Source organism: Euwallacea similis, chromosome 5 (assembly GCF_039881205.1).
Source record: "Euwallacea similis isolate ESF13 chromosome 5, ESF131.1, whole genome shotgun sequence".
Classification (NCBI taxonomy): Eukaryota; Metazoa; Arthropoda; class Insecta; order Coleoptera; family Curculionidae; genus Euwallacea; species Euwallacea similis.
The window spans coordinates 3,779,227-3,803,747 of NC_089613.1; the positions used below are offsets into that span (position 1 = coordinate 3,779,227).

The 24,521-nt window shown below is 34.7% G+C and overlaps 3 protein-coding genes across 3 annotated transcripts in view; 1 reads left to right on the forward strand and 2 right to left on the reverse strand.

Annotated features, from left to right (window-relative positions):
• Positions 1-24,521, forward strand: part of T48 (FU domain-containing protein T48) — a 190,272-nt gene that overhangs the window by 106,906 nt on the left and 58,845 nt on the right. The gene's annotated exons all lie outside the window — the stretch shown is intronic.
• The window catches only part of LOC136408802 (UPF0193 protein EVG1 homolog), a 107,845-nt gene that overhangs the window by 66,379 nt on the left and 16,945 nt on the right, over positions 1-24,521 (reverse strand). The window lies entirely within an intron of this gene.
• LOC136408793 (cyclic GMP-AMP phosphodiesterase SMPDL3A-like) lies at positions 2,920-24,143 on the reverse strand. The gene is made up of 8 exons (XM_066389955.1): positions 23,867-24,143; positions 22,964-23,032; positions 15,975-16,170; positions 9,477-9,685; positions 8,799-9,149; positions 8,628-8,740; positions 5,692-5,876; positions 2,920-3,273 (listed from the first exon to the last, which is right to left on the reverse strand). Exons 1-8 carry the CDS (start codon positions 23,940-23,942, stop codon positions 3,033-3,035), a joined length of 1,440 nt encoding a protein of 479 aa, XP_066246052.1. The 5' UTR covers positions 23,943-24,143; the 3' UTR covers positions 2,920-3,032.

Here is a 24,521-nt window from a genome sequence, read left to right on the forward strand (position 1 = left end):
ATTTCAGATTTGATCTAAATAAATAAAATTATGAAATATTTTTGTATTTCATTCTGCAGCCCATTCTTCATAACAAAAGTGTTCAAGTATCTACTTGCGGCAGTAATAATGCATAATAATATACTTAGGGCAGGTAGAGTACATATCAATATAAGTTAATCAAAAAAGGAATGGGATTTGGTTTAATCTGTAATTTCCTATGTAGTTCATAAAGTAGTAATCAGTAATAAGTACTCATTTCCATTGAATTTATTATAATGCATGTCAGTTATAAATAGACAGAGCTAATGACGATTTTATTGGTTTAATAAAAGTAATAAATAATATATATTTTTTATCTAGGAAATGAAACAAATGATTAGTTTTTGTTTGATAATCAGAGTTAATGGGCATCTACGCAGTAATTTTCAATACATCTTTTTTGAGATATAGTTTTTCAGTCTATTTTGGTAATACTGAAGAAGCGAAAAAACGCGATAAATCGAAACTAAAAGTACCTATTCGCAAAAGAAAACGAATAGTTTTAAAATCCTCCTCTATTGCTTAGATATCAATAATAATACGCAAGTTGTGGATAGTGGCGTCATCTCGTGCTGAAGTAAAAAAACAATTATATTCACAATTTTTTTGTCAAAATTGTTTTCATTACAAATTACAGATAGTTCTGTAGGCGCCACAAAGAGGGATCCTATCGATTTTTGGATCCTAGCGAATTGTCACACAACAGATGTCGCCCTTTTTTATTCTTTAATCGTTCAATTTTTCAAGTGATACTGGTGACATCTAGTTATCAGTGAAAGAACAAATGTAATTGGAAAACTGGTATTTCTGATTTAAAAAGTTTTTATTTCTAAGTATGTGTAAATAAAAAATAATCAAGTTTTACTCTTCTCCTGGTTAGAATAAAATGCTTAATATACAGGATGTTATACCTACATGAAAAAGTGAAGTTATAACAAGCCAAAGATAGGAAAAAGTCTTCCCAAAACTTTGCAATCATGGATTATGAAAGTTCATGTTCTTCGAGAACCTGTGGGTTTGAAGATTTTCATTTTGAGTATTGGAAATTGGTTTTAACGAGAACTTTTTTTAGCTGTTCTTTGCCTCCTTCTAAAATGTGAGATTCGGAGCAGCACGATTTCTTTTCTGATTTTTCAGAACGCATTTTTATTAAATGGAAATCAAATCGCTTGCACTGAAAATTAAACGATTAGATATTTGGATAAAAACAAGTTTAAATTTCGATCGTTCTGATTTGAATTAGAGATCTTTTTCACCGGTAATTTCACAACTTGAGCTTTTAAGATTTCCCTTAAATCTTGTATGAGCTTCTGAGTCGATCGGATACGTCTCAGATCCTCTGAGCCATTACGAATTGTAAATAGTTTGAAGCAAATCAGTTTATTTTAGTGGCTGACCAGTGAATTTCTCTCTTAGATATCCTTATAGGTACCGAGACTTTAAGCTTTTTCGCAAAGTTAGCTTTCCTTTTTTATACAACAATTCAACCAAACATATCCAAGGCTGCACTTTTGCACGTGACACCTTTTGAGGTAAAAGCACATACTTCAGATTCTCTGCATCACGGCAACTTTCGAAGGTTTCTATTAAAAAACAAATAACGCAGTGACCAATCCAATACCCGTCGCACATACCTACCCCTTTGGCCCCATTTCTCTTCCTTTCTATACCCGTTTCGTATGCAATGCAAGGGTGACAGGTTGCAACACTTTTAAACTTTCAACGTCTCCCCCGATAAGTGCATTTCTCACCTCTTTTCCATCTCAAAGCGATCAAGTAAAATATTCAAAGGCACTATTTTCCTAGTTTTGTCAGTTTAGGAAGGGAATTTGGGAAACTCAGCTCTATTCAATGGGATCATTATTTCATCACATACGGTTTTTTCGAAAACGAATTTTTGAAAGGGGAATGAAACAGGCAGGAAATTAGAAAAGACCACGTAAAGCCAGTTTAAGCTATAAAAGTGAACGATACAATTTGCTTTCCATTCGCAGGAAATTACGCATATTGATTATTAGCTCTTTGATGGATTTTGAAGCCTCAAACACGCTTTTCCTACAGTGGATCATAAGTTTCTACTATTTAATTAATTAGTCCATCGAACTACGGTAAGCTCTGGTGGGAAACTACTTTTAGGTAAATACAAATCTTTAGTGGAAAAGTATCTATTTGAATTTGCAGTGTATGTAGTATTTACGTGCAATTGGTTTTAGCGACGCCAAAAAGGCGCACATATGAAACAGCACACGCTCAGGCAAAGGCAAATTTGAATATTTCAAGAAATTCGCTTTGAAATGGAAAAGACAAATTTACTTAGAGTGCAAGTTGGAAGTCTTGAAAGGGACCGTCACCTTTTGGTTCCGAGAGTGTTTGCGGTTCATTTGTCCTGCTTATATATGCACTTAGAGCAGAGATGGGCGGCCCTTAAGAGGGCTCAAACATAGCTTAATAATTTCCAATTTGTATCTTGGTTAAAGAAGGCAAAGGAAATGGCTTTGAACTCTAATAAGTTTGCTAATTTTCTAATTTATAATTGGTACCAAAACCGCCTAAAACAGAGGAAAAAGATTAAGATTTCGTGTGGAATAACTTTCAAAATGAGTAACTGGAATGGTCAGAATTAGAGAATGACTGAAAATTGAAAATTCTTGACCGATCTTTTTTCTTTTAGAAAACCTTACAAAATGAAAAATAAGAAACTGCCTTAGAGGACACTTCATGGTCCATCGCTCAAGACGGCAGATAATTGGTAAATTCATTAGTCCTCTTTGTCTTGAGAAGAACTTGTGGCGTTTGGTTTTCCTAAAGTAGAAGCCACTCTTAAGAACTAGCAATCAAGACCATGAACATTTCTTAAATTTGTCCAGTACCCTTTTTACCCCAAAAACAACCCCACCCTAACACTTTTCGTTTATTTACAACAAAAATATAGTATTATGCTACATTGCTTATGTTCACTGTGTCTCGAGAAATCAGTCGCAAAATCACATTCCCCACTGGCAGTAAGTACCTCACGTAGCGCTACTCAAACACTCCCGTAGCACACTGCACATGAGGACGAACACTAGAATAAATCGCATGCTAGGAAAACTAATGTGGCACGCTGACCTCAAATGGGCAGTCCGCTTTAAACACTCTTCGAAATCGATTATATCGATTTGGGTGATTGCGCAGTAGTGGTTGTGGACACAGCTTAAGTCACAGTTGTCACGAGGGTGGGGAGGCACCTTAACTGTGTTGGCTAGATGGTACCTGAAACATGTTGAAAAAATATAGAAAAGTATGAATTAGTAATAATGCTGTAAAAACATTTCTGAGCTATTCAAGAGCTCACAATTACTAGCTAATTCCTATTGAAAGATTTATGAATTCCATAGCTTTGAAAGAGTTTGAAATTGCTTTTTGTGTTTATACCGTTCTGTAAAGATTTCTCTGAGCTAGTGAGACATTTAGAGAACTGTTTTTAATTAGACAGAACCCCTTTCAGAAATATCCAGAAATGTTTTGTATTTTCATTATTAGTTATTTTCAAATCAGACAAAATTTTTCATTTCTTTGAACTATTCCATTAACTTCTAATGTATTTTTCTGTACGCGTTCTTCGAGCCAATGTTCTACACTTTCTATTCTCTCAGATTTCTCTCAAGTTCTTGTGTATTTTTTTTATCTATCTATGACTTTGCTATAAGGCATTCTGATGGGTCGATTGGAACTGAAACTATCTGCAATATTGGAACCGTCAGGAACCGCTTTCGAAAGTTTCCAGAAAGCCATGCGTTTTCGCTCCGAGCTGCATTCTGATAAGACGAAGTTTTCGTTAAAATATCTAATTTCTTTAGTAGGTATTTTCTGTTAATTTCTAATGTAGTTCTCTTTAAGCAATATTTGAGTTTTCCTCCTGCACTTTCCACTCAATCAGATTTCTCCCAGCTGCTTCTGTAGATCGGAAGTTGTCTGAAATATTGGAAAGTCATTATAAAGTACTTTCAGAAATTTCCAGAAGGTTTTCCCAATTATCGTTCAAGATTTTTTGTTACTTCATCCTTATTGTTTAAAAATATTATATCAATTAAGATAAAAAATTTTACGAGGCATTCTTGGTGTAAATTTGCAATAGACGTATGTGGTTTGTCACACACGTCCATTGTAATCGGGTGTCTTATACCTCCTATTTTTCTCTCATCGGGCAGGATTTTTATATTTAGAATAAATATAAAAAAGGAGATTTACGGAATGTGGCCCTAAAATTGTGAAAACTTCGCCAAGAAATAAACAAAGTATAAGATGCACATTATGTCTCTTTGTCTGAGCTACAGAAGAACAGATATGTTCTATGCGTTTGAGCGGGATTGTTCACATTTTCTTTTATTTTGTTTCGGAATAAGATCTCAAATACAAAGAAGTGAAGTTTGTTGATTAACAAACAATCCGTTTTTGAGCAAATCCTATTTGTGTGTGAGACGTTACTCCCACACAAGATAAAAGAAAAAATGTAAAAATGGGTTTCTTGAGCTTTCTGAAGGTGAAATGGGCTATATTTAGCTCAAATGTCGAAACATTAAACTGATAAAGTATCGATTTGAATTGAAATCTTAGGTTTTCTTTCATATTAATTACATTTATAATATCTACCAGGTCTTTAAGATTTGTGGTTGTCTAATGATAATTTTGGTAGAGTAGTTTCTCCACCGTCCTGTGGTCTATTTTAAAACGGCGAATCACAACCAACTTCTTTAGACTTTTTCAGTCAAATATAAATCGATGGCTTTTATCTGGTTTTGTCCGCAGAAAATAGGAGAACAGAAATTCGCCTTGGTCGTGTATCACTGAAAGTATAGCTCCAGTGCTAAGAAGTTTGTTAATGCAGTTTTGGTAATAAGGGAGCCAAGAGTCGGGGGTTGTTACATGCGAAGGTGCTTTCTGGTGGGTAAATCATTTTGGAACATGATTACAAGGCCCTTAATTCAACTCAAAATTTGTTTGCATATATCACCTGTGGCCGAACATGGTCGTCCAGACTGATGGTGGTAGTACCAGAAATTTTCACAAGCGCTAAGCATGTACCTGGGACCCCCGACATGCATTAAATTCGTCGATAACATTTGGGTCGAACTAGTGTCATCATAGCACTCAGAGGTATTACAAAATGCTCGAACTTCTAATTTCTCAACGTTTCATCATACGGCTGTATGTCTTTTTAACTTTTTTCCATATTTGTTTTTACTTTTACTGAATTTTCTCTCCTTAGGCTTATCGCCCTTATGGGAGAGTGCGACGTGAGGGAAGTACAACAGATACGTTTTGATACACAAATGAAAATGAGTATAGTTGAGAGCAGGGACGCGCGGGATTGGAGCGAGGTTGAACTTTGAACTGTGTACGTTTTTCTCATAGATTTCATGTAAACCGTTCTAATGGTTTCAGTAGGGCCATCGACGAATATCTGAGAAACCGAGCTCTCAGTTATAGTCCCTGCTTAATGAGATTTTATATTTCCGAATCTCCACTGAAATATCTAAATTGATGATACATTTCTGAGCAATTGTCCAACATGACCCATATTTTGAGCCCTCCATTACAGATCATAATACTTTCTGAGCAATTACTTATATTACTTTTTGCATTGCAAAACAGTTGTCAGTTTTGAAGAAACATTCGCAAAAAACTCACCTTTCAAAGAAATTGCTCACTTCTTGCCCTGTATTGATAAACTTCCTGGCTAAATGATGCAAATTTTCTGAGGTGATTTCACTAAAGCCATAATAAGAAGTAAAGTTGTACTCGACCGTCCATTCGGCCTTACTATGAGAATTTGCCTGTGAAAGATCCATGTAGTACTGGGTGTAATCATAGACCTGTAATAACAATTGGGTGTTGATTATTGTTAAATAATAATAACATTTGAGTGTAGCAAAAGATACTAAACTCTAATGGAAAAAACATACATAGTACTACGTTTGTCCAACGTGTCCAACGCATAAGTCGTTATTAACAAGAAAGCGATATAATGGTCACTATCATTAGGGTATATGTGGACAATAAATAACTCCTTGTCATCGACATAATGTCCATTGTTTTGAACTACTATTAGAACATGTCAGTGAGTTATCGCCCTAGCGGCAGGTGTCTGTTTTACGCTTAGGATATGTCATTTAATGGAAACTGCTTACGTATCCATAATTTAAAATTGCCATTAAATTATTTTGTTAAAAACAAAAACACGAAATTGAAATGCCTGAAAACAAAAAACAAAATTCAATAATCATTACATTTGGAAGCCAAGTACTAGAATTTTCCTTTAAGGGTAAATTTTATTAATGGCCACTTAATAAAACAACGTTTTGACGATATTTCTAACATGATTAGGGCCATTATGTACTCGTAAGCGAATAGTGAAAGATAAGTATTTAAATTTTGCTATAAAGTATTCATGACTTTAATGTGTTTCTAAATCCAGAATAGAATTAGAAGGAAGATTCGAAATGCAATATTCATAATCTAGAGGTATTCAATATTCAATGGACAGGTGAACTGTAGGTCAAATGCATAATTAAATGAAAATATTGGGGAAATGGGTCAAGAGTGCACATTCTCCCCTGCACTGAACAATTTATGAATACTTGTTGAAAAGTACCATACTTTGGGCAATTTTAAACCGTTTGAAATTTTAAAAATCAGATTTGAGAACGTCCAGAACTAAATGAATAATAGCTTAATTGCCAATGAAGATTATTCTGATACCTTTAAATTACGAGTTTTAGAACTAAGAATGTTCATTTTTTAAAGAATTTTAGGGCATTTAGTACTGTAATATGAATTCTATTTTTTTGATAACTTTCGGGTCACTCGAGTTAATGAAGTGTTACTTCTACTCTAGACTTTCGCATTGATCTGGATCAAAATCCTAGAAAAGGAATTTCACAAACTTAAATTATCCGTTCCACCTGGCCATTGTTTCTTTTTGAACCATTGCCAGTTGATTTCCTTAACGCTTAGTGGTTTTCTGTTTAATTAGCTAAGTTTAATGGAATTTCATAAAAGGTTCTCCTGGTTTAATTCAGCTTTCGCCATTTTTTTTTAGAATTTTAGGTCATTGTCCAAATTTAAAATTCTAGAAGTCATTCTCATATTTTTTAATTTTTATATTTCCAGCTTTATGCCAAGTTATCATTTCATTAAGATCAATAATTACTTTTCCACGACTAGTCTGATTTTTGATTTTTAATTTTTTTCCCTTTTTAATGTCTTGCTTGTGCTTTTTTATATTATTTGGGGTCAATACTGATGAGTTGAAGAAATGGGATTCTTTTAGTTGACGTCATTTCCAGACTTCTATCTTTTTGGCCAAAAAGTTTCGTTAGGTTCAATTTTCTATAACTTAGTGCAGTCTTTTGGCTTTCCGACGTGTCTATGTTTGGCTGAGTTGAATTTGTGATGAGGTAATTCAGATTTTCAGAATATCCGTTTTTAGTTGCTATTTCTTTGGCGTTTTTCTGAATTTAGGTTGGAATAGCCAAGGTTCGAGATTTTTTCTGATTAGAATAATTTCTCAAGTTAATCATCGAACTAAAATTAATTTAATATAATCATCTATCCAGAGTACTTGTACCGAACAATTAATGGCATTCCACTAAAATTGGTACTATTTTTTGAATGAAGGACCACCATGTGTTAGTATCCCTATGAGATGAATTTGTCATTAAAGGTACGACATACTTCAGCGTATATACAAGGTTAGTCAGTAAAGCGATACCCAGCCTTAGATCGCAAACAAATAAATAATGAGAAAAAAGTTCCATATAAAAGTTTTGTAGTTGTAGATAAACTAACTTTTGCGGATAGTTAACTTAGTCGTTAATTATTCAGGGTGGCGCAAAGTGAAGATACACTGATCAAGTCCATCGTTTTTAACAGAATGACCTCATCATTTTGAATAATTATTTTGGTCGAACTTTTATAATTTAAAGAACTAGGAGAAGTTTGTCTAAAATAACAAAACAAGAAACTATTTGGGAAGGAGAGATGCTGCTTTACTTACTAACCCTGTGTAAGATGAAAGATGTCATGGCGTTGTCGCTTTCTCCTATTTTGCCCCCATGGATTAGCGCCTAATTTTCCAAAAAGATAGGACAACATTGTGAAAAGCGATGCTACATCCACTTCTTCTAAATCATTGATTTCTTGAACATGTAACGAATTACAGTTTTAAAAATTTAGGCCACTCAAAAAGATCCTTAAACTGATTTGAAATATAAAATTTTAAAGCAGAAATAAAGAACAAATGCATTTTTTTATGTTTCTCTACCTTATCTCGCATCCACGCTTATCAGATTCATCGACTCATATATTTAATCGTTAAAATGTAATCATAACTTCATCAATAATTTGTACCCCATGTCATCATAACTATAGGCATGTTACCACACCTTCCCCCCACTATACTAATCCTAAACACGAAATGAATCACGATCGAAACTCTCTGATTCCAATCATATGCTAATGGAAATTTCAACCACAGCACGAACGCTATCTCTCACTATCATTCGCGTTATGAAATATAAATTACCCCCATAACCCCCGCTATTATCTAAAGAATAAAAAATTACCTGCCCAGTATCCCTGTTGAATTTATAAAGCCTCAGCGCAGGATTGTTCGGCCCCAGGTGGTTTCTTTTGGGAGTGATTGATGGGGCGATCATCGCCCACGATGCAGGACTACCTATTTTAAAAATGAATTTATCAATAACATTTCTTATATTTGTAATTTAAGTCAGTACCATCTTTGTGGTACACAACTCTGAACGTGTCAGAGTGAAGGTGACCAAAGAACTGTCCTACAATGGTGCTGGAATAGTTGCGCACCAAATCCAGATATTTTTGGTTGTGATGGTTCAAATATGCTTTGTGAGCCGGTTGAAAGAGACCGCTTTGTCTTTCGTCATGTCCAGGGGCCACGTGGCCTACTAAATAGGCAGTTTCTTTATTTCTCTCGAATTTATAAAGGACTTTGTCGAGCCAGCGCCACTGTCTATTGGCGTCCTCATCCGCCTCACTTCTCCTCATTAAATCCGTGTTCAAAACAATAATTTGCAGCTTGCGCAGTTTTCTCTCTATGATATAATAACCCCCTGCAATTAATGTAAAGGAAAAAACATGAAATTGGCAACAAGTAATTAATTAAAACGTTTCATTAAAACATGCTTTAAATTGCACGGTAGTTGGACAAACAAATGCGAACGGTCATCGATTCATTTTTCCATGCTTATAAATCTGTCTCGGCATATTATGCTTTCGAAATGAATTGTTTTATTAAATCGTTAATAATTCCTTGAAATTAATCATCTTTCCATATAATTGGCGATAAAATATCGTTTGAAATGCAATACTAGGAGGATTGCCTGAGTCTGATAATTGAATCGCTCAGAACATTTGAGCGTGAAGAAAAGACTGCATACCAGTTTCGAAGTTTTTTATAGAGTCTGTAGGCAGCCACCTGGACCACATTCTTCCCAGATGCTTCTTGAAGGGAGGGTCGTCGTGTCCTAGGGCTGGAAAAACGAACTGAACTGGGAAGGTCTTTCCCAAAAGATCGGTGATGGCTTGTACCATCTCTAGTTGATGGCTTTCTGAGAGGTGTTTGGTGGCGAAGTGAGAGAGGCCATCCCTACATTAAGAAAAAACTTTAGTTTACATTATTACAGATATATAAATGAAGTTCTGGCATCCCTTCTAGTTTCCGAAATACTTTTCCGTACCGATTCTAATCGATGGAGGTTTATGTAACAGAATTTACAAGTCTCTGGATACCCAAACGAGGCGGGTTGACATAAGTTCTAAGTTTAATGGATTTATCTGTAAGAGTTCCTACGAATTATAGGGAGAATTTTTTTTTGTTTGGGCGGTCGCAACGTAAGGATTAAAATGGCTATACTGGAGATGTGGGGGTAGTTTTCAAGATCAAATCAAATTTCTGTAAATTTCTCGATTTATCTGGCCATTACTTAAAGAGTGAAACTCCCTTTAACTTGAACTGCCACAAGAGAGTGTAGTTTAAATGCATTGGGGCAGCACAGGTGTTGAATTTAAAATAAAGAAAGTAGAAATTCCAGGGATTACCAGATTTATATGGGAGTGTTCCCATTGTTTGGGTGTTGAAATTTCGTCTCGTTTAAGGCCATATATCGTGGAATTTCTAATTGGTACACTATAGTTGAAGGCAGTTGTGCTCCCAAGAGGCTTGATGATCGTCCAACGAAATATTGGGTATTGTAGTCCTGAAATCTTCATTTTACTGTTTTTTTATAAAGTATATTAGCGAATATTTTCTCCTGATTTTTCCTCATACCCGTCGTATTCTTACAAGAGGATGTATTAGAGGAAAAATCTCTTCATAAATTTCAAAGAAAACTTTATATTCCGGTATAGAGAGGAACTCGAACGTTTTCACTACTAGTCGTGTCGAATGATCTATATTTTACATTACAACGAACATTTGTTCTGTCACCCGGAATAAATTTCCTTACAAATGTTCCTGCATTTATTTCAGGCAGTTTGGAAGTCCAAGACAATCTTTCAAACAGAAAATCTGTAATTCCAAAAGTATGGAATTTTGTAGGATGAGTCTCAGAAAACTTAAATCCTCCCATGAGGATCTCAATCCTATTTGCGCTAAGGACCTATTTCAATTTTTCACAAACTTTAACTCACATTACTAATATCGGACACAAAACATGCTCGAAGTTTCACAGGGAGGACATTTTCCAGTGGGACACATGAAATACAGTTAGCACTAACTTTGGTTAATGAACGAGATGAGACTGGGAGAGCCGGAGCTAACCTATATTAATTACCCTTAAGCGTACAACCGACTATGGCCTATCTCTTTTGGGCAATATTAGTTATGCATAGTGAAGATCCATTTTACGGCGAGGGATGATTAATTTGTTTTGTTTGGGCCTTAATATCATAAAAAATCACTGCAGCAAAAACCTTAAGGTTCAAGTCAACCGCACGCATATCACGACTGAATGGAGTCCAAAACATAATGTCAACTTCATACGAGTACAAATTATACAATTTTGCCAAACTGCGTCCCCTCTGTAACATAATCCGCCCCGAAGGCAACTTCAGGCATACTTTTTGCGGCCCTGGAACTCCCTTCCTCAATTTATTTCGAAAGTTAAGTCAATAAAATAGAGTTAAGCAAAAACTTCGGCACTGGAGGAACAGATCAGGATAAAAACAGAGCCGGTATAAAGACCTCCTACTATATCCCTAATGTTTTATGTTGTTTCAAAGTTTAGAGCTGCCGGACTGCTGAGAGTTGAAAAATCTTTTGGCAGATAAAATATCGTCTGATTTTACCGATTTCTACTCACATGTCCAGAGATGGCAAGTTAAAAATTTAATCCTTTAGGTTGCAGCATTTAGAGAACCCAAGTCTCGTATATCGACAGAGAAAAGTAAATAAATTCTCATGCCTGGAAAACTAAATATTTGAAGGCGTGAGATGCACGAAAGTGTTAATATTGGAAGAGTAATGCATGGAGCGATACGAAAATATCCGGCATGTAGGAAATTGATAAAATATAGATAAAATAATGGATACCAAAGAGTCGAGTGGTGTACATGTCTTACGGAAATGCTTCACATTCCCCTCTGAAAACATTTGCCACTTGGCTGTGTTTGAAACAAATAAAATTCTCATCTTTTATCGATGTTTCATTTCTAAAAAAAATGTTATTTACCAGAATTGAATATTGAAAACCTGTCGCTATGATTCCATTGAAAATACTAATTAATGAGGTTCAAGATATTGCGTACAAATGTAATCGAGAGTATCTGATATTAAAATTCCATCGTTTGAACAGCGGGAACACTTTCAGATAAATCTAGAAATTCCTCGAATTTCCGTCTTTTTAAAATCAACCCCCGATCTTCTATAGGACATTAATTCTAAAATGAACGTTGAGACTATTCAAAATTTATGTACAATTTGTTCACTTCAAAATCTATTGTCTGGTGGATCAACTTAATTTTGTCAACAGTACGAATATTCAAGATAATTCTGGAAATTCTAGAAACACTCTTCATCGCCGTAGTTCAAATTTAAACAAATTTTATATTCTGTAGAATCGAAATGCTATCAGGAAATGTGTACCTAGAATATCTATATTCCATATTCCAATTCTCTATTGAAAATTAACTGATTTTTTCCTATATATATTTCACATACTTAACCTAATCCTGTAGTGACTTGAAAAGTTATGAAAATAGGGGGATCGAACAATTTTAAAAAATGCCTCTTTCATAGACTTGGTACACAAATCATTCAAAATTCTCAATCTTTAAACGTCTTTTATTTCTCAACCAGTTCTATAACGGACGTTATATAGATGATTGTAGTGGATAGTTTTGGTATTTCCACTCTTGTAAATATTTTAAGACTCTAATACAACAAGTCCAATAAATTGTTATCCGTATATATCAAATACTGTCCTTCATATTGTAAGAATATCCCGAGGGAAATATAATGATTGGAAACTCCCAACCTTCATCGGGCCGATAGTTCATCGACCTCTAAAATATTGTATATATAACATTTGTAAAATTCTAAATCTTTAACGGTATTTCACTTCTCAGTAATTTAAATACTAAACGAATACAAAAACCAGAAGCGGGCATAATTTGGACATCAAGGGATGCCTGGCAACTGCTAATGTTATCAGAAGGAGAATGGGAACAGGCTGACAATAACTAAACAGGATTTTCTTTTGGCGGTGTTAAGTAAGGTGAAATTAAATAATTAAATACAATACCAAAAAGAGTAGAAGCTAGACTCATAGATATCAATATATATCATCTAAGAATATAATAAAGTTACATAAAAAATGAGTGAAAAATTCAGGGGGAAGCGGGAAAAATAAATCCCAAGGTTATTCAAAACCATAGTTAAAATAGGTGACAGATAAACAAAAATTATAAGAGAGGAAAGGAAACAATAATAAATTTTGGGAATGGCATTAATATTCAAACTAGGAACGATTATTTAGAGAGAGGAAAATACAAAAGAAGGCTAACAAGTTCAGATTTATGAAAAAACTAATATTGATGGAATAATTGAAAACAAGAGGATAATATGTTAGCGAGAACACGTGGACAATTAGTCTCAGAGAAGAGCGAAAAAAGATTACTCTATATATTAAAATTTTGTCCTAGTTTTGAAGTCGAGATTTAAGGAATTTTTTTCCTCATGTTTCGTCTGAAAATCTGAATCATGGTTCAGAGGCACGAGAAATCACTCCCCCACTGCCTCTTTGCCATTGATAATGTCAACCACAGATGTGGACGAAAAGTAAAGAGAAAATTTAATTGGGTTCTGGTTTAAAACACGATAAACTTCGTAGGATATACTCGTAATTTGACTGGCCGTAAAAGCTTTCAAGGTCTGATTGTGAGCATTTTTACGATAAGAGAGAAAACCAGTTCCGGATCGTCAAAAATCTATGCTAGGAGTCTGGATCTATATATTACGCATATTTATGATTATTTTTTATTTATTTTGTAATTTTTCTATCTATTGGAATAGGTTTAATAAATCGGAGGGAACAATACCTCAAACTTTTATATATTTTTTTATGAAATAGCTGACAATTGTTTCACGCATTCTTCAGGTAAGAAGACTTAGTTAAGCGATACTGCAATCAGAACAGCTCACTTAAGCATTCCGTGAAACTTCAAATGGATGAAGAAATTTCAGCACTGCACACGTGCAAGTCTCGAATCGATAACGCATGTGCTCCAAATACATAACTTAATGCACCATAGAGTTGAGAAAAACGTTTCCCTTAAACATACAGCGTATACAAAATGAACGGCAAACTTCCGTTAACATTAGAGTCATCAATTTTGATAAGAGCACTCGCGTTTTGTCGCGTCAGAACCGGAGTTTTCACTTAGCAATGAGGCTTTATGACCGAAAGTTTAGGAATAAATCGAGGAAGGGACCTCCCAACGGCCACATTGCATTACACAGACTTCCGGTTAATTTGCTAAAATAAAATGTATGTATTCCGGGTCCTTGGAGAGGCATAAGTCATAAAGTCGTCCGAGTGGATTCGAAGTAACTTATTCGGGGTTTATTGATAACTATGAGCTCAATGTTTTCTGGTTACAATTTTAGTTATCTGAGCAACTCGAAGTAAAGTTTCTTGGGACAGGATCGAGCTATAAAAGCGAAAAAACAAACGTCCGTTCTCGAGAGATCAAAAGAAACGTAAGTTTCGAATATCAGACCTAATCCGCAAAAGAACGAACTTGCAAAGGACAAACATGAAACGGCATTAAATAAAACTCCTTATCCGTTGGGTAGTTTCATCCAATTACAAGCTCTGTCGAAAAATTACCTTTCTAGTTTTATCTGGTCTCGTTCCTCTCTCCGAGGCATTTTTGCCCCGTAATACGTACACCGTAAAATGAAGCTCGGTGTAAAAGTAAAGAGGTCCCTAGGGATGGACCTTATAACCTTTAAGGGACGCCGCCACGGGGATGTGTACGTATTTTAGATGGCGGCGGTGCGCTTTTATCTGTTAAACTAGTTAAGGCCATCCCTATTGCTTAAATAGGATTATGGAAAAGGTGCAATGTAAACGGTAACATAACATATGATAAAAAAAACCATAAATAGAACGATTCGACTGAAAAGTATCTGCAAAAATTATTTACGAGGAAACTGAAATTTTCAATCTTCAAGCAGGTTAACAGCGAAAGAAAAATTATACACCAAGTGATATAAACTGATAATAATACATATTAGGAAGGTTCAAATCTGTCCGCTTTTCACGTTTTGTATTTGCCTGGTATATAAATTGCTTTAACGTGAAAAACTGATAAAGATTGATCAATATTGCAAATTAAAATTTGATGTAAGAATTATCAGCTCAATGAGGGTTGGGAGTTTTCTATAATTATCATTTTTCTAAAAGAGTTTTATTTTTAAACTACTCGAATTAATGTTAAAGGGCGAGCCCCTTGCTAAAAACTAATCTCACTTTCCCTTATAAATATAGTCTTAAGGTTTTTTTGATTTCCTAAATACGAAATATTAGAATCTCGAATTTTCTTTTTGAACTATTTACCTCTAATTTGACATACACTTACAACCCTTTAGGACTTACATAATAAAATAACTAAATGTGAGTAAATATTTCTTGTTCCCCACGATCGTTTTATTGTGCACTGGAGAAGATCGATAGTTGATTTCAAGGTGTAAGAAATTCACATTGACATTTTACCTAAAAAGAGGGCTGTTAATGATTACAGTGGAGCTAAACTTTCACTTTATGAATTTTTCTATCCCTCTAAAATTTTCTGTTTCTCTCTTTTCAAAACCTCCTCACTTAATTAATCATTCTAAATATTCTCTTCTTTTTGTCAGTGTTTTTTCTTTACGAATTTTCAAAATGTTTAAATTGTTTCCACCTTTCTAAATTTGTACTTTGTTTTGTAATTTCCATTACGCTTTCGCACCTTTCCGTCCTTGTCAAAAATTTTCACACTCTCCAATTTTGATCTTTGCCTGACCTTATCCGTCAACTTTTGTAAATTTTTCGCCTGCTTAAAATTTGTCCTTCTTGTTTTAAATTTCTCTCTCACTCTCAATTTCTTATTAACTCTTATTCAGCTTCTTAATGCAACTCTCACCTCCATATTCCTCTATCTATTTCAAGTTTATTTCAGAATTTTTTTTCCTAATATTTTACGTCTGATAAAAGTTCACCATTGATTCTTTCTTTGAGTTTTGCATTTTATGGCCCTTTGGCTTTCATCATTCTTCTGCTAACTATTCTTCCTTTTTATTCCATAAGATATAATATCTCATATGAGTTTTCTATTTTAATTATTCAGTGTTCATTTTAGGCCAATGTTAGTATAAAACTGTTTTTATTACTTACCCGGTCCATAAGACGAACTCCACGTTATCGCCCTGACGTGACTTCATGAATTTGGCTGCAGATTCGATGAGTTCCCAAGTTGAGTCGCAGTTGTACTCCCCATATTTTCCCAGATTTTCATTCGTAGGTCTTCGTTGACCTTTGTTTCCATTCCTGTTACTGGAGGACCCTCCATTATTTTCATGCCTCCAACAACCTAAAAGAACAATTTTATATAACTTAATTCGTCTGATTTTTTGTTCTATTATATTCTAAAATCCAACAAAAACGAAGTAGTGATTTTTTGCGAAATTATTCATTAATAGCAATTTATGTAACCAGCTAAGAAATGCATAGTGTCTCTATCTAAAAGTTGACAATAACCAAAACACAAAGTGTCAAAATTTTAAATAATATTTACGTTTTGGGCACTGACGTCTGTCCCTTTCATTTGCGTGCGGTAAAACTCATTACTGTTAGGTACGCCACTTTCAGCTCGTAATTAGATGCGGTAAAGTGGCTTTGACACAAGCATTTGCGGGGTGAAAGGTGAAAGTAAAACAGCACTTGAGTACGTTAAGAACAATTTCGCACATGAAGGTAAACGCAATATATGGTAGCTATGCTTAGGACATGATGTTCTGCCACAAACAGCAAGATATCATGTTCTCAGATTGCAGAAGGAGGAGGGGAGCAGAACATAATATCTTGCTGCTTACAGTTGAAAATTTCATTATCTTGCCCTATTATACATATACACTTAAAGATCACGTTTGGGATATAATTCATATTACACGGTAGACTGCGCTGGTGGGATTTCTTCCTGCAAACCCAATGTACTTGCTATTGACATTGTCGGTCTCTGCCTGCGTTTAATTGACTCGATAACTCGAATTGAATCGAACTGACGACTAACGTGACATAAATGACCTAATAGGATCGAAACCGAATTTCGAGATGCTCGAGTTAATTAAACGCAGAGCAGAATGATGACATAGAGGCTTAACAGGCTCCAACCTTCTCGCACATTCATATTGGTACATATTTTTTTACAAGCACATACGTTAAATTTGTGGTCTTCTGTAAGCTCAATTAAATATCAGTGTGCGGTAAAAATATTTTCCCACAAGCGTGCGATATAGTATTAACACACGCATTTGGGTGCTGGAAGTAAAATTTTACTGCAAACGCATGTCAATCCTTCATTGTCAAAAATCTTTGGGGACAATCAGGCAAACGATATTGACAGACGAGCGGCAAAACTTTTTTCTACGCCTACATCGGCAAATTTCAAATAACTTAACGATAACATATAATGAATATCGACAATTACAGATAAGTACATGTTATTTTCTCGATTAAATTGTCTCGCTCCTAACATAACTGCTTAGTATTCTTGTAATGAAATGTACTATTACCGCACGTGTACGTGTAAAGAATTTACTGCACATTGATATTTAATTAAACTCACATTAGACAACAAAGTTAACACACATGGCTCGTAGGAAACTTAATGCACCTACCACGTGCGGAAGTGCCTTTACCGCACTCAATTGCTGACTCTCAAACTGCAATCAGCGTGCAGTGAAGTAACACTCTGTGCACTTGTCAAGGAAGTAACTATTATGTCAAGTATGTCAATATCAATGGTCTAATTGTCCTCAAACATTTTCGACACTGACACGTGTTAAGTTGATTCTTTAATGTCAAGTGGATTTGAAGTCAAACTCTGAATCGTAACGGATAAGTTGTTAGCTAACATATCAAACTTAACTCGATAAACAGAGCGCAAGTGGAGGTTTAAAAATGTTATAAAGTTATGGCGAATTTGTCGTCGTCCATGCCGTTTTTTTGAAATTCAGATGACTCGCTGACTAATAAAATCAGTGCGTCGACGGATGTACACGAACGTAAGCAAATCGAGCTAGAAGTTAGACCAAGATATTAAATATTTATTTTCTAAACAAATACGAAAAGTAACATTTTTCGGCATGTTAATTGCAATTGAGCGAACGATGTGAAGCGGAGTTCGGTAAGTAATCGACAGAGGTATAGTGTTTTAAAATAGTTTTACCACACCTATATACGTCAATGTCGCCTGAAAGAGTGTTCACACAGACGCAAGCCACGTTGATTTGCGGCAAAGTGCTACTTTAAGCTGGTAAATATGTGGGGTAAAACAATTTTATCCACCGCCGTAGAAAAAAAAATGTATCTAAAACACGGCTAAAGCTCTTCTGATTCAGCAAACTCAACTATTTAAAGTTTCTAGACGCAACAATTGCAATTAGAAAACTTCTTTAACCTCTCCGGTCATAATCATGTTTCCCAGACCTCATGAAGGAAATTAAGTTGAAAAAGGCCACGATCCAATTCCCCATTTACTTTTATTAATCCCACTTTTATCTAAACTCCATCTCATCCTTAGTAATCAGACCGGTGAAATCTGCCAGAAATTGGGAGCCAACGATTATTGGCCAGATAACGGCCCTTGATCCTCAAAAGGGATTAAAACCCGGATTAAACTGCCACTCCTCTAAAACTATTATTTGCACTACCACTATTCCCTATGTTTCAGATAGATGACAACTTATGACGAGGGCTAGAATAGGTGAAAGGTAAATTGGCGGGGTTGTTAATCTGGGTTTTTACCCAATTAAGCTTAAAGGTGGTTTTTAGTTTCAAAGAAGCTGATTCAAGTACCGTCTGGGGGTTTTAAAAATGGCAGGACTACTTGAGCATCCCAGATAATTGAGAGAAAACTCTATTTAGTCTTTGAAGTGGAGCAATAGCTTAAAATGGAGTTGTTAACGACCGAACGAACCGCTCGAGAGTAATTTGGCCAGATTAAGTGAAAAGGGGGAAGGCAATCGAAAATACCTGCTACCCGTCTAATGTCTACTTCATTTATTTGCTTAAAAATTGCTTTTTGGACGGCTATCTGATCTTTTGGGCCCATTTAACTGGATTCGGGCCAAAGCTAATGGCGATACATTGCCCTATACAGCAACCCCAGATTGAATTAGAGTGCCTGTATAAATCCGGATTTAAGACAATCTTAATCAAAGCAATCGCAGTCCGAAAAAGTACAGCACTTTTTAAGGTTATACAGTTCGTTTAATCAATCAATTAGACAGCTTAACTCGTCCCAAAAGCACTTAGGAAATAACGGGTCCAGTTCTTTCGGATGCGACTAAAAAAACTGCATCCACTCTAATTTGAATCCGATTTTAGAGTGCTTCTGTCTCGATTTGCATTTGAAAAATGAACAAAAGTTTGTCAATTAGTCCGTCGTTGAAGGGACGCTTTTTCTATTTTTTCGTCCCTTTTTCGTCAAAGGGTTATTTTGCGTGAAATTTGCTTTTTTTAGCCCCCATACGGAACGTGGATTATACCACTTCTCAACTTAACTGAGAAGGGTAGTTACAGTTAAGCCGCAATATAAACTGGCACGGATAAGACCGTCTTAATAACAGAAAGCGTTAAATTTATGACTGACGATAACGATAAAGCGTTACCGGATGTCTGGTGCATAAAATCCAGCAATAACCCCCCAGCGAATAGACTCAACTTAAGGTTGTACTGTTGTTTAATTGGCAGAATATTAAATCCGACCCGGAAATGGGTTTAAGCCCATTATACCGGGGAGAATAGACTAGTAGCAGAGCTTTATTAAAAAGCAAATACAAATTAGAAAATTCTTACCCCACATCATTCTGGAAGATAATTGCGTTAAAGCAAAGTTTAATTAACTATTCTAATCCAGAATCCTCATTTCTCGCTCAATTTAAAACTAAGAGTATCTCTTCGAATGTCTCCGGTAGCAGTAAAAGATATAGATGAATTTAATTAAACCATACTAATGGCTCGTTGAATTTTGTCCTTAATAAAATTATTGAAAGAAGTTGTGTTGGAATTGGCCCATTAGCTCTTTATTGGACTGTTGAGGAGGGTGGAAATTTAATAGATAGCGCTAATGATCTTTTCCTAGATGTTACGTGCTTAAGTTGTATCACTAGTTATGATGGATTGTTATTGATAGTATTTCTCATTTCTCAGATATATTTTGAATCAAATGTGTTTAGTATTTCATGGATATATTTTTGTCCTTTAGAATAATTTTTTTTTGTAGATTGATTGAAGTATACCGGGACACTAATAAAAATGAAGGTTTAAAATTTAACAAGCAAATTATTGAAAACCTCGGTTTCCCAAAAAATTAACTTCTGAACTAACTTGTACAATATTTTTCAACCTATCCAGAGGTTCTTCTTTGATCCGAAAAAAAGTTAAATACGAAAGTTTTCGTTAACCAACAGTAATTTAATTCAAAGCAAAAAAAAAATATATAAGGTGGTGTAAGAACGGGTGGCATACGAAACTTACGTTCTCTTAGGTGGAACTCCCTGTACGAAATTCTATGACTTTTTCATATAGCATACTCAATGTCTCAAACTGATTGTTTTTGAATAAATCGTTATTAAATATATTATAATATTGAAATACATAATTCAATAGTCATGGCTAATAGACACAAAGAATTACAAAATGCTTTTGATAATAATTTATTTGATTTTCTATATTAATTATTATAACTTATAAATAAAATTATCAAAATTTTCCATAGCTAACTAGGAATATTGAGTACGTGATGCTCAAAGCAACTGATATATTATCCAATCATGGTATTATATATTTAACTATCAATTATTCAAAACTGGTTAACTATAAATATAGGGAGTGCTATGTAAAACAAATAAATAAATATGAATTACATATTTACCTTCGAGTCGTCAAAGTCGAATGTAGAATCCAAAAATACAATAATATATGAGTTATTCCTTTTAAAACATCATTTTTGGACCGCCCTATATAAAAGATTTAATTTTGAAATAAGTTACTATTGATTAGCTAAAACTTTTGCATCTAACTTTTTTTCTGAGATTAAAAGGAAAACCTTTAAATATGTAACGAAAATGTAAAAAATGGCCAAGTTTATGTTTTTTACTTGATAGTTAATAGGACAATTGACCATCAGGTCAAAAGATAAAAAACCACTCCTCAAAAGGAGGCCCATTGAAAACAGAATGTATAAAGATTCGTTCGAAGAAAAACCTGAAACAGCTCAAAAGTAAGGAATTCTATTCCGAAGACTCTTATTTGAATTCTACAAAGAGCAAAAAATACGGTGTTAGTGGAGTAAAAGCTGTGTATTTTTGTGTTAAAATTGATCTGAAGTCAGGAGTCGTAATTCACAAATACCAAGGACAGACTTTATATTAAATGATTTCTCTTTTAATTTTAAAAAAGACGGGGTATAGACAGGTAATAAATTGTCATTTTAAGGAATTTATTACATGCTATTAATAATTCTAACAAAACTTGCTTATCTTCGTTAGCAAAGGCCTGGGCAGAGAGTTTTAAATGGACAAGAAGCGATTAATTATGAAAGAAAAAATCGAACCATGAATGAAAAGGAAAGCAATTACAGATAGCTTTTAAAATAAAACCCAACTATTATTGTAAGGTAAATTAAAATCGTTAAAAGTAGTCTGTTACTGTCTAAGAGACTAGATGTGAAAACATTTTTTCCGTACTCAATTCGGGAAAATAATAGATTCCACATGGAAACGCCTGTAAGAAAGTGTCGACTTAAGCACAGTAATATAAAAAAATCTTTTTTTTCGGAACGGTTAGTGCTACGTATAATCTCACTGTTAGCAGTTTCATTATAAGCTATATTACCGTACTGCTATAATTATTTTTTTCTGTTTTAGTAAAGATTGATGTAGGAGAATGGCTTTCAGAAACATCAAACTCAGGCAGTCAAGCAAGCAGTGCTGTAAAATTAATCTTTGACAAGTTTAATATTATGTTGGGAATTGAGTCAAAATAAAATAGCAAGTCAGTATTTAAATTTGTGGATGTTTCGTTGTATATTACACCGTCCTCAGTCCACCGAGTGTAATAAACAAGCATTAACAAAAATGAGTATTAATCTTGATTTAGAAACTTTGGAGCTGTAGTTCGCGGTTAAGGTGGTTTCTTTGTTGGGTACCTCGATTTCGTATGTGGTTTTCCTTGTATGCTTCTGTATCGGCTTTAGAAGGATAAGTTCAAATAACAAAAGTGAGGTAGGTGTTTATATTTTGTTTTGACTTTGATCGTAATTATATTTTACGTTCATTTTTACTTTGTACCTTGGCTATTACAAACATATAGGTGGAACAATAAATTGAGGATCAGCTCCTTATGATCAGTCTTATTATTATTTTATGAACTAACCGTAATTGTGCGATTATCGCGATAATTTCCTTAGTGCATAATTTTCGCCAACTTTACACTCATACAATTTAAATTGAAAAAGGCTCGAAGCTTGCATTCGTGAAAAGTTCCCCAAATTATATCAAACATCTAGATATCTCAAACAAAGAGTAAAGGGATATCAGAACAAGCGAAATAATTTTCATCTCAAAGCTGATCATGCTGCCTTAGTTGAACAAAAAGAAAATACAAAACGTAATTTTAATTTCAATGGTGTAGCGATCCTAAACACATCGACTTAATTACAAGAAAAGACTTATGTTGAACATACTTAACTAAAAAAACAAAAATATGTAGTGTAAATTAACGCACTGACATTTAAAACTTACACAGTTCGTACCGCGATATTTAGTGAATTAAAGTAACTAGTAAGATGTAAAAGAGTGCTTGCTTTGTCTGTGCCCTTCTTATTTGTGATAGACACGTCTGTTGTACAATTTTAATTAAGTCATTATCTTTGTTTAAGTTCTAGAGTAAATGCATTCATTTTCATGTTTAGTATATCCATCCACTCTCTTATTTTTGAAATCAACTCCTAGTAGCTAATTGGTTAAGATATTAAGATACATATTGTTATAAAATAACAATCACCCATTAGAGAAACCCACTGAGCCTCTTATGTGAGGCACCCTTTATATCTCTTAGATTTTCTTCAAACAGTTTGTTTCATATAAAATGAAACTTACCTCGTTTATAATCTGAGTGAACTGTATACTGAGGATCATAATGGATGTCAGTAATTTGCCAGAAGTAACCTGAAAATAAGAAGAGAAATCGAATTTAGGTCGCGAGTTTGTAATAAGTATATTATGAAAAAATGTTTTCAGGGCCATTGGACATAGATTCATCTTCTTCTTTCAAATCCTACAGCCCAAATTTTTCTTAAAACTAAAAAAGTATTTTCAAATTCCTCCCTCAAAGAGCAAAAATTTAATTCCAGCAACTTCCCGGAAACAATGTCTCAGTCGAAAACTCGCGGCCTCAAAAACGTTGTAATAAATCTTCGTCCCGGAATGTAAATCCCGCAGAAACAAGACAGGAAACGGCGGAATTCCGCCTTAGACAAATTAAAAATTAATAAACGAGTCCGAAGTTGCGCTAGTTGAAACAAGTTCTAGGTTGCCGTTATTAAAAAGAAAACGCGGTTAGTGCGAAAGTTTCACAATATGGCGATTTATAGATAAAGTTTTGAAATAGCGTACCGAAGGAGTTGACGGTTCGTTAAAGCTGCAGATGTCACAGAGCTTTTTCTATTTGATGGGTTAAAGCATCAAAATGAAATACACAGTGTAACTGTCGCACTAACGTAATTTAAGCTAATCGGCTCTAAAGGGTAATCTCGCAGAATTGATTCAAGTGGCCAGATAAAGGGGTATGCAGTTAATTATTTCTGGTCAACTGATTGGCCGGTGTGTGTACAAACAAGGACACTTAATCCTGTTCGTAATGGCCCTTGTCGTAAACACCAGGCATATGTGGCGGTTTGGTAACAAAACCAGAAAGTTAATGCTACTAATGCAAATTGTAAAACTCTTGTCCTAAATCACTCTGAATAATTTATGTACTTTCTACTTTAAAACTTTTCCCACCTATTCGATCATAATCTTCCCTTCTAGCCCCAACTAATAAAAATAATCCAAAGTAACTTATCCACCACATTTTCATTCTAACAAGCACATTTTGTATTATTCAAGCATATTGGAGCGAAAACTTGAATTCAAACTTTTTGGCGACTCCACGACGATTCACGAGCGATCCTCGGTTTATGCCGAACGCGAAATCGTCTGTAGCGAGGGCGTCGCGATGCCACACTGGACGCAATACGAAACATGTTGGATTTTATAGGCAAAAAGGGGGATGTCAGCGAACAGCTTTCGAGATCCAGAAAGTTGAACTCGATACCTGATGCGCATTTTAAAGTCAATTAAGAGTATTTTTATTAATGCAGAGATGCTAAGAGAGGCAATTTAGGCTATCCTACTATCCAAAGACTGTTTTTTTTTTAATAATGCTGATTAAAGCCGTTCCATACTATAGCGGCACTCAAGTATCACTGAAGCAAATCTGAGAATTTAATACATTGAAAAGTAATCAGTGTGTTCACACTGAGGTGATCATCACGCTCCCATGCATTCAAATGCGCGTCACGCTCATGAGCTTGAGCGTGAGCGTGGCTTGGACCTCTAGTATGAAACGGGATTAGGACCCGTAAAAGTTAGTAAAAAGTGTAGTTTTTAACTTTTT

Coding starts and splice junctions, on each gene's coding strand:
- LOC136408793 (XM_066389955.1), bottom strand. CDS start 23,942: ATGAAAATGTGGTGGATAAGTTACTTTGGATTATTTTTATTAGTTGGG. Junction 23,033..23,866: donor GGAAGATTATGATCGAATAG/GTGGGAAAAGTT, acceptor TCTTATTTTCAG/GTTACTTCTGGCAAATTACT. Junction 16,171..22,963: donor TCACTCAGATTATAAACGAG/GTAAGTTTCATT, acceptor TTGTTCTTTTAG/GTTGTTGGAGGCATGAAAAT.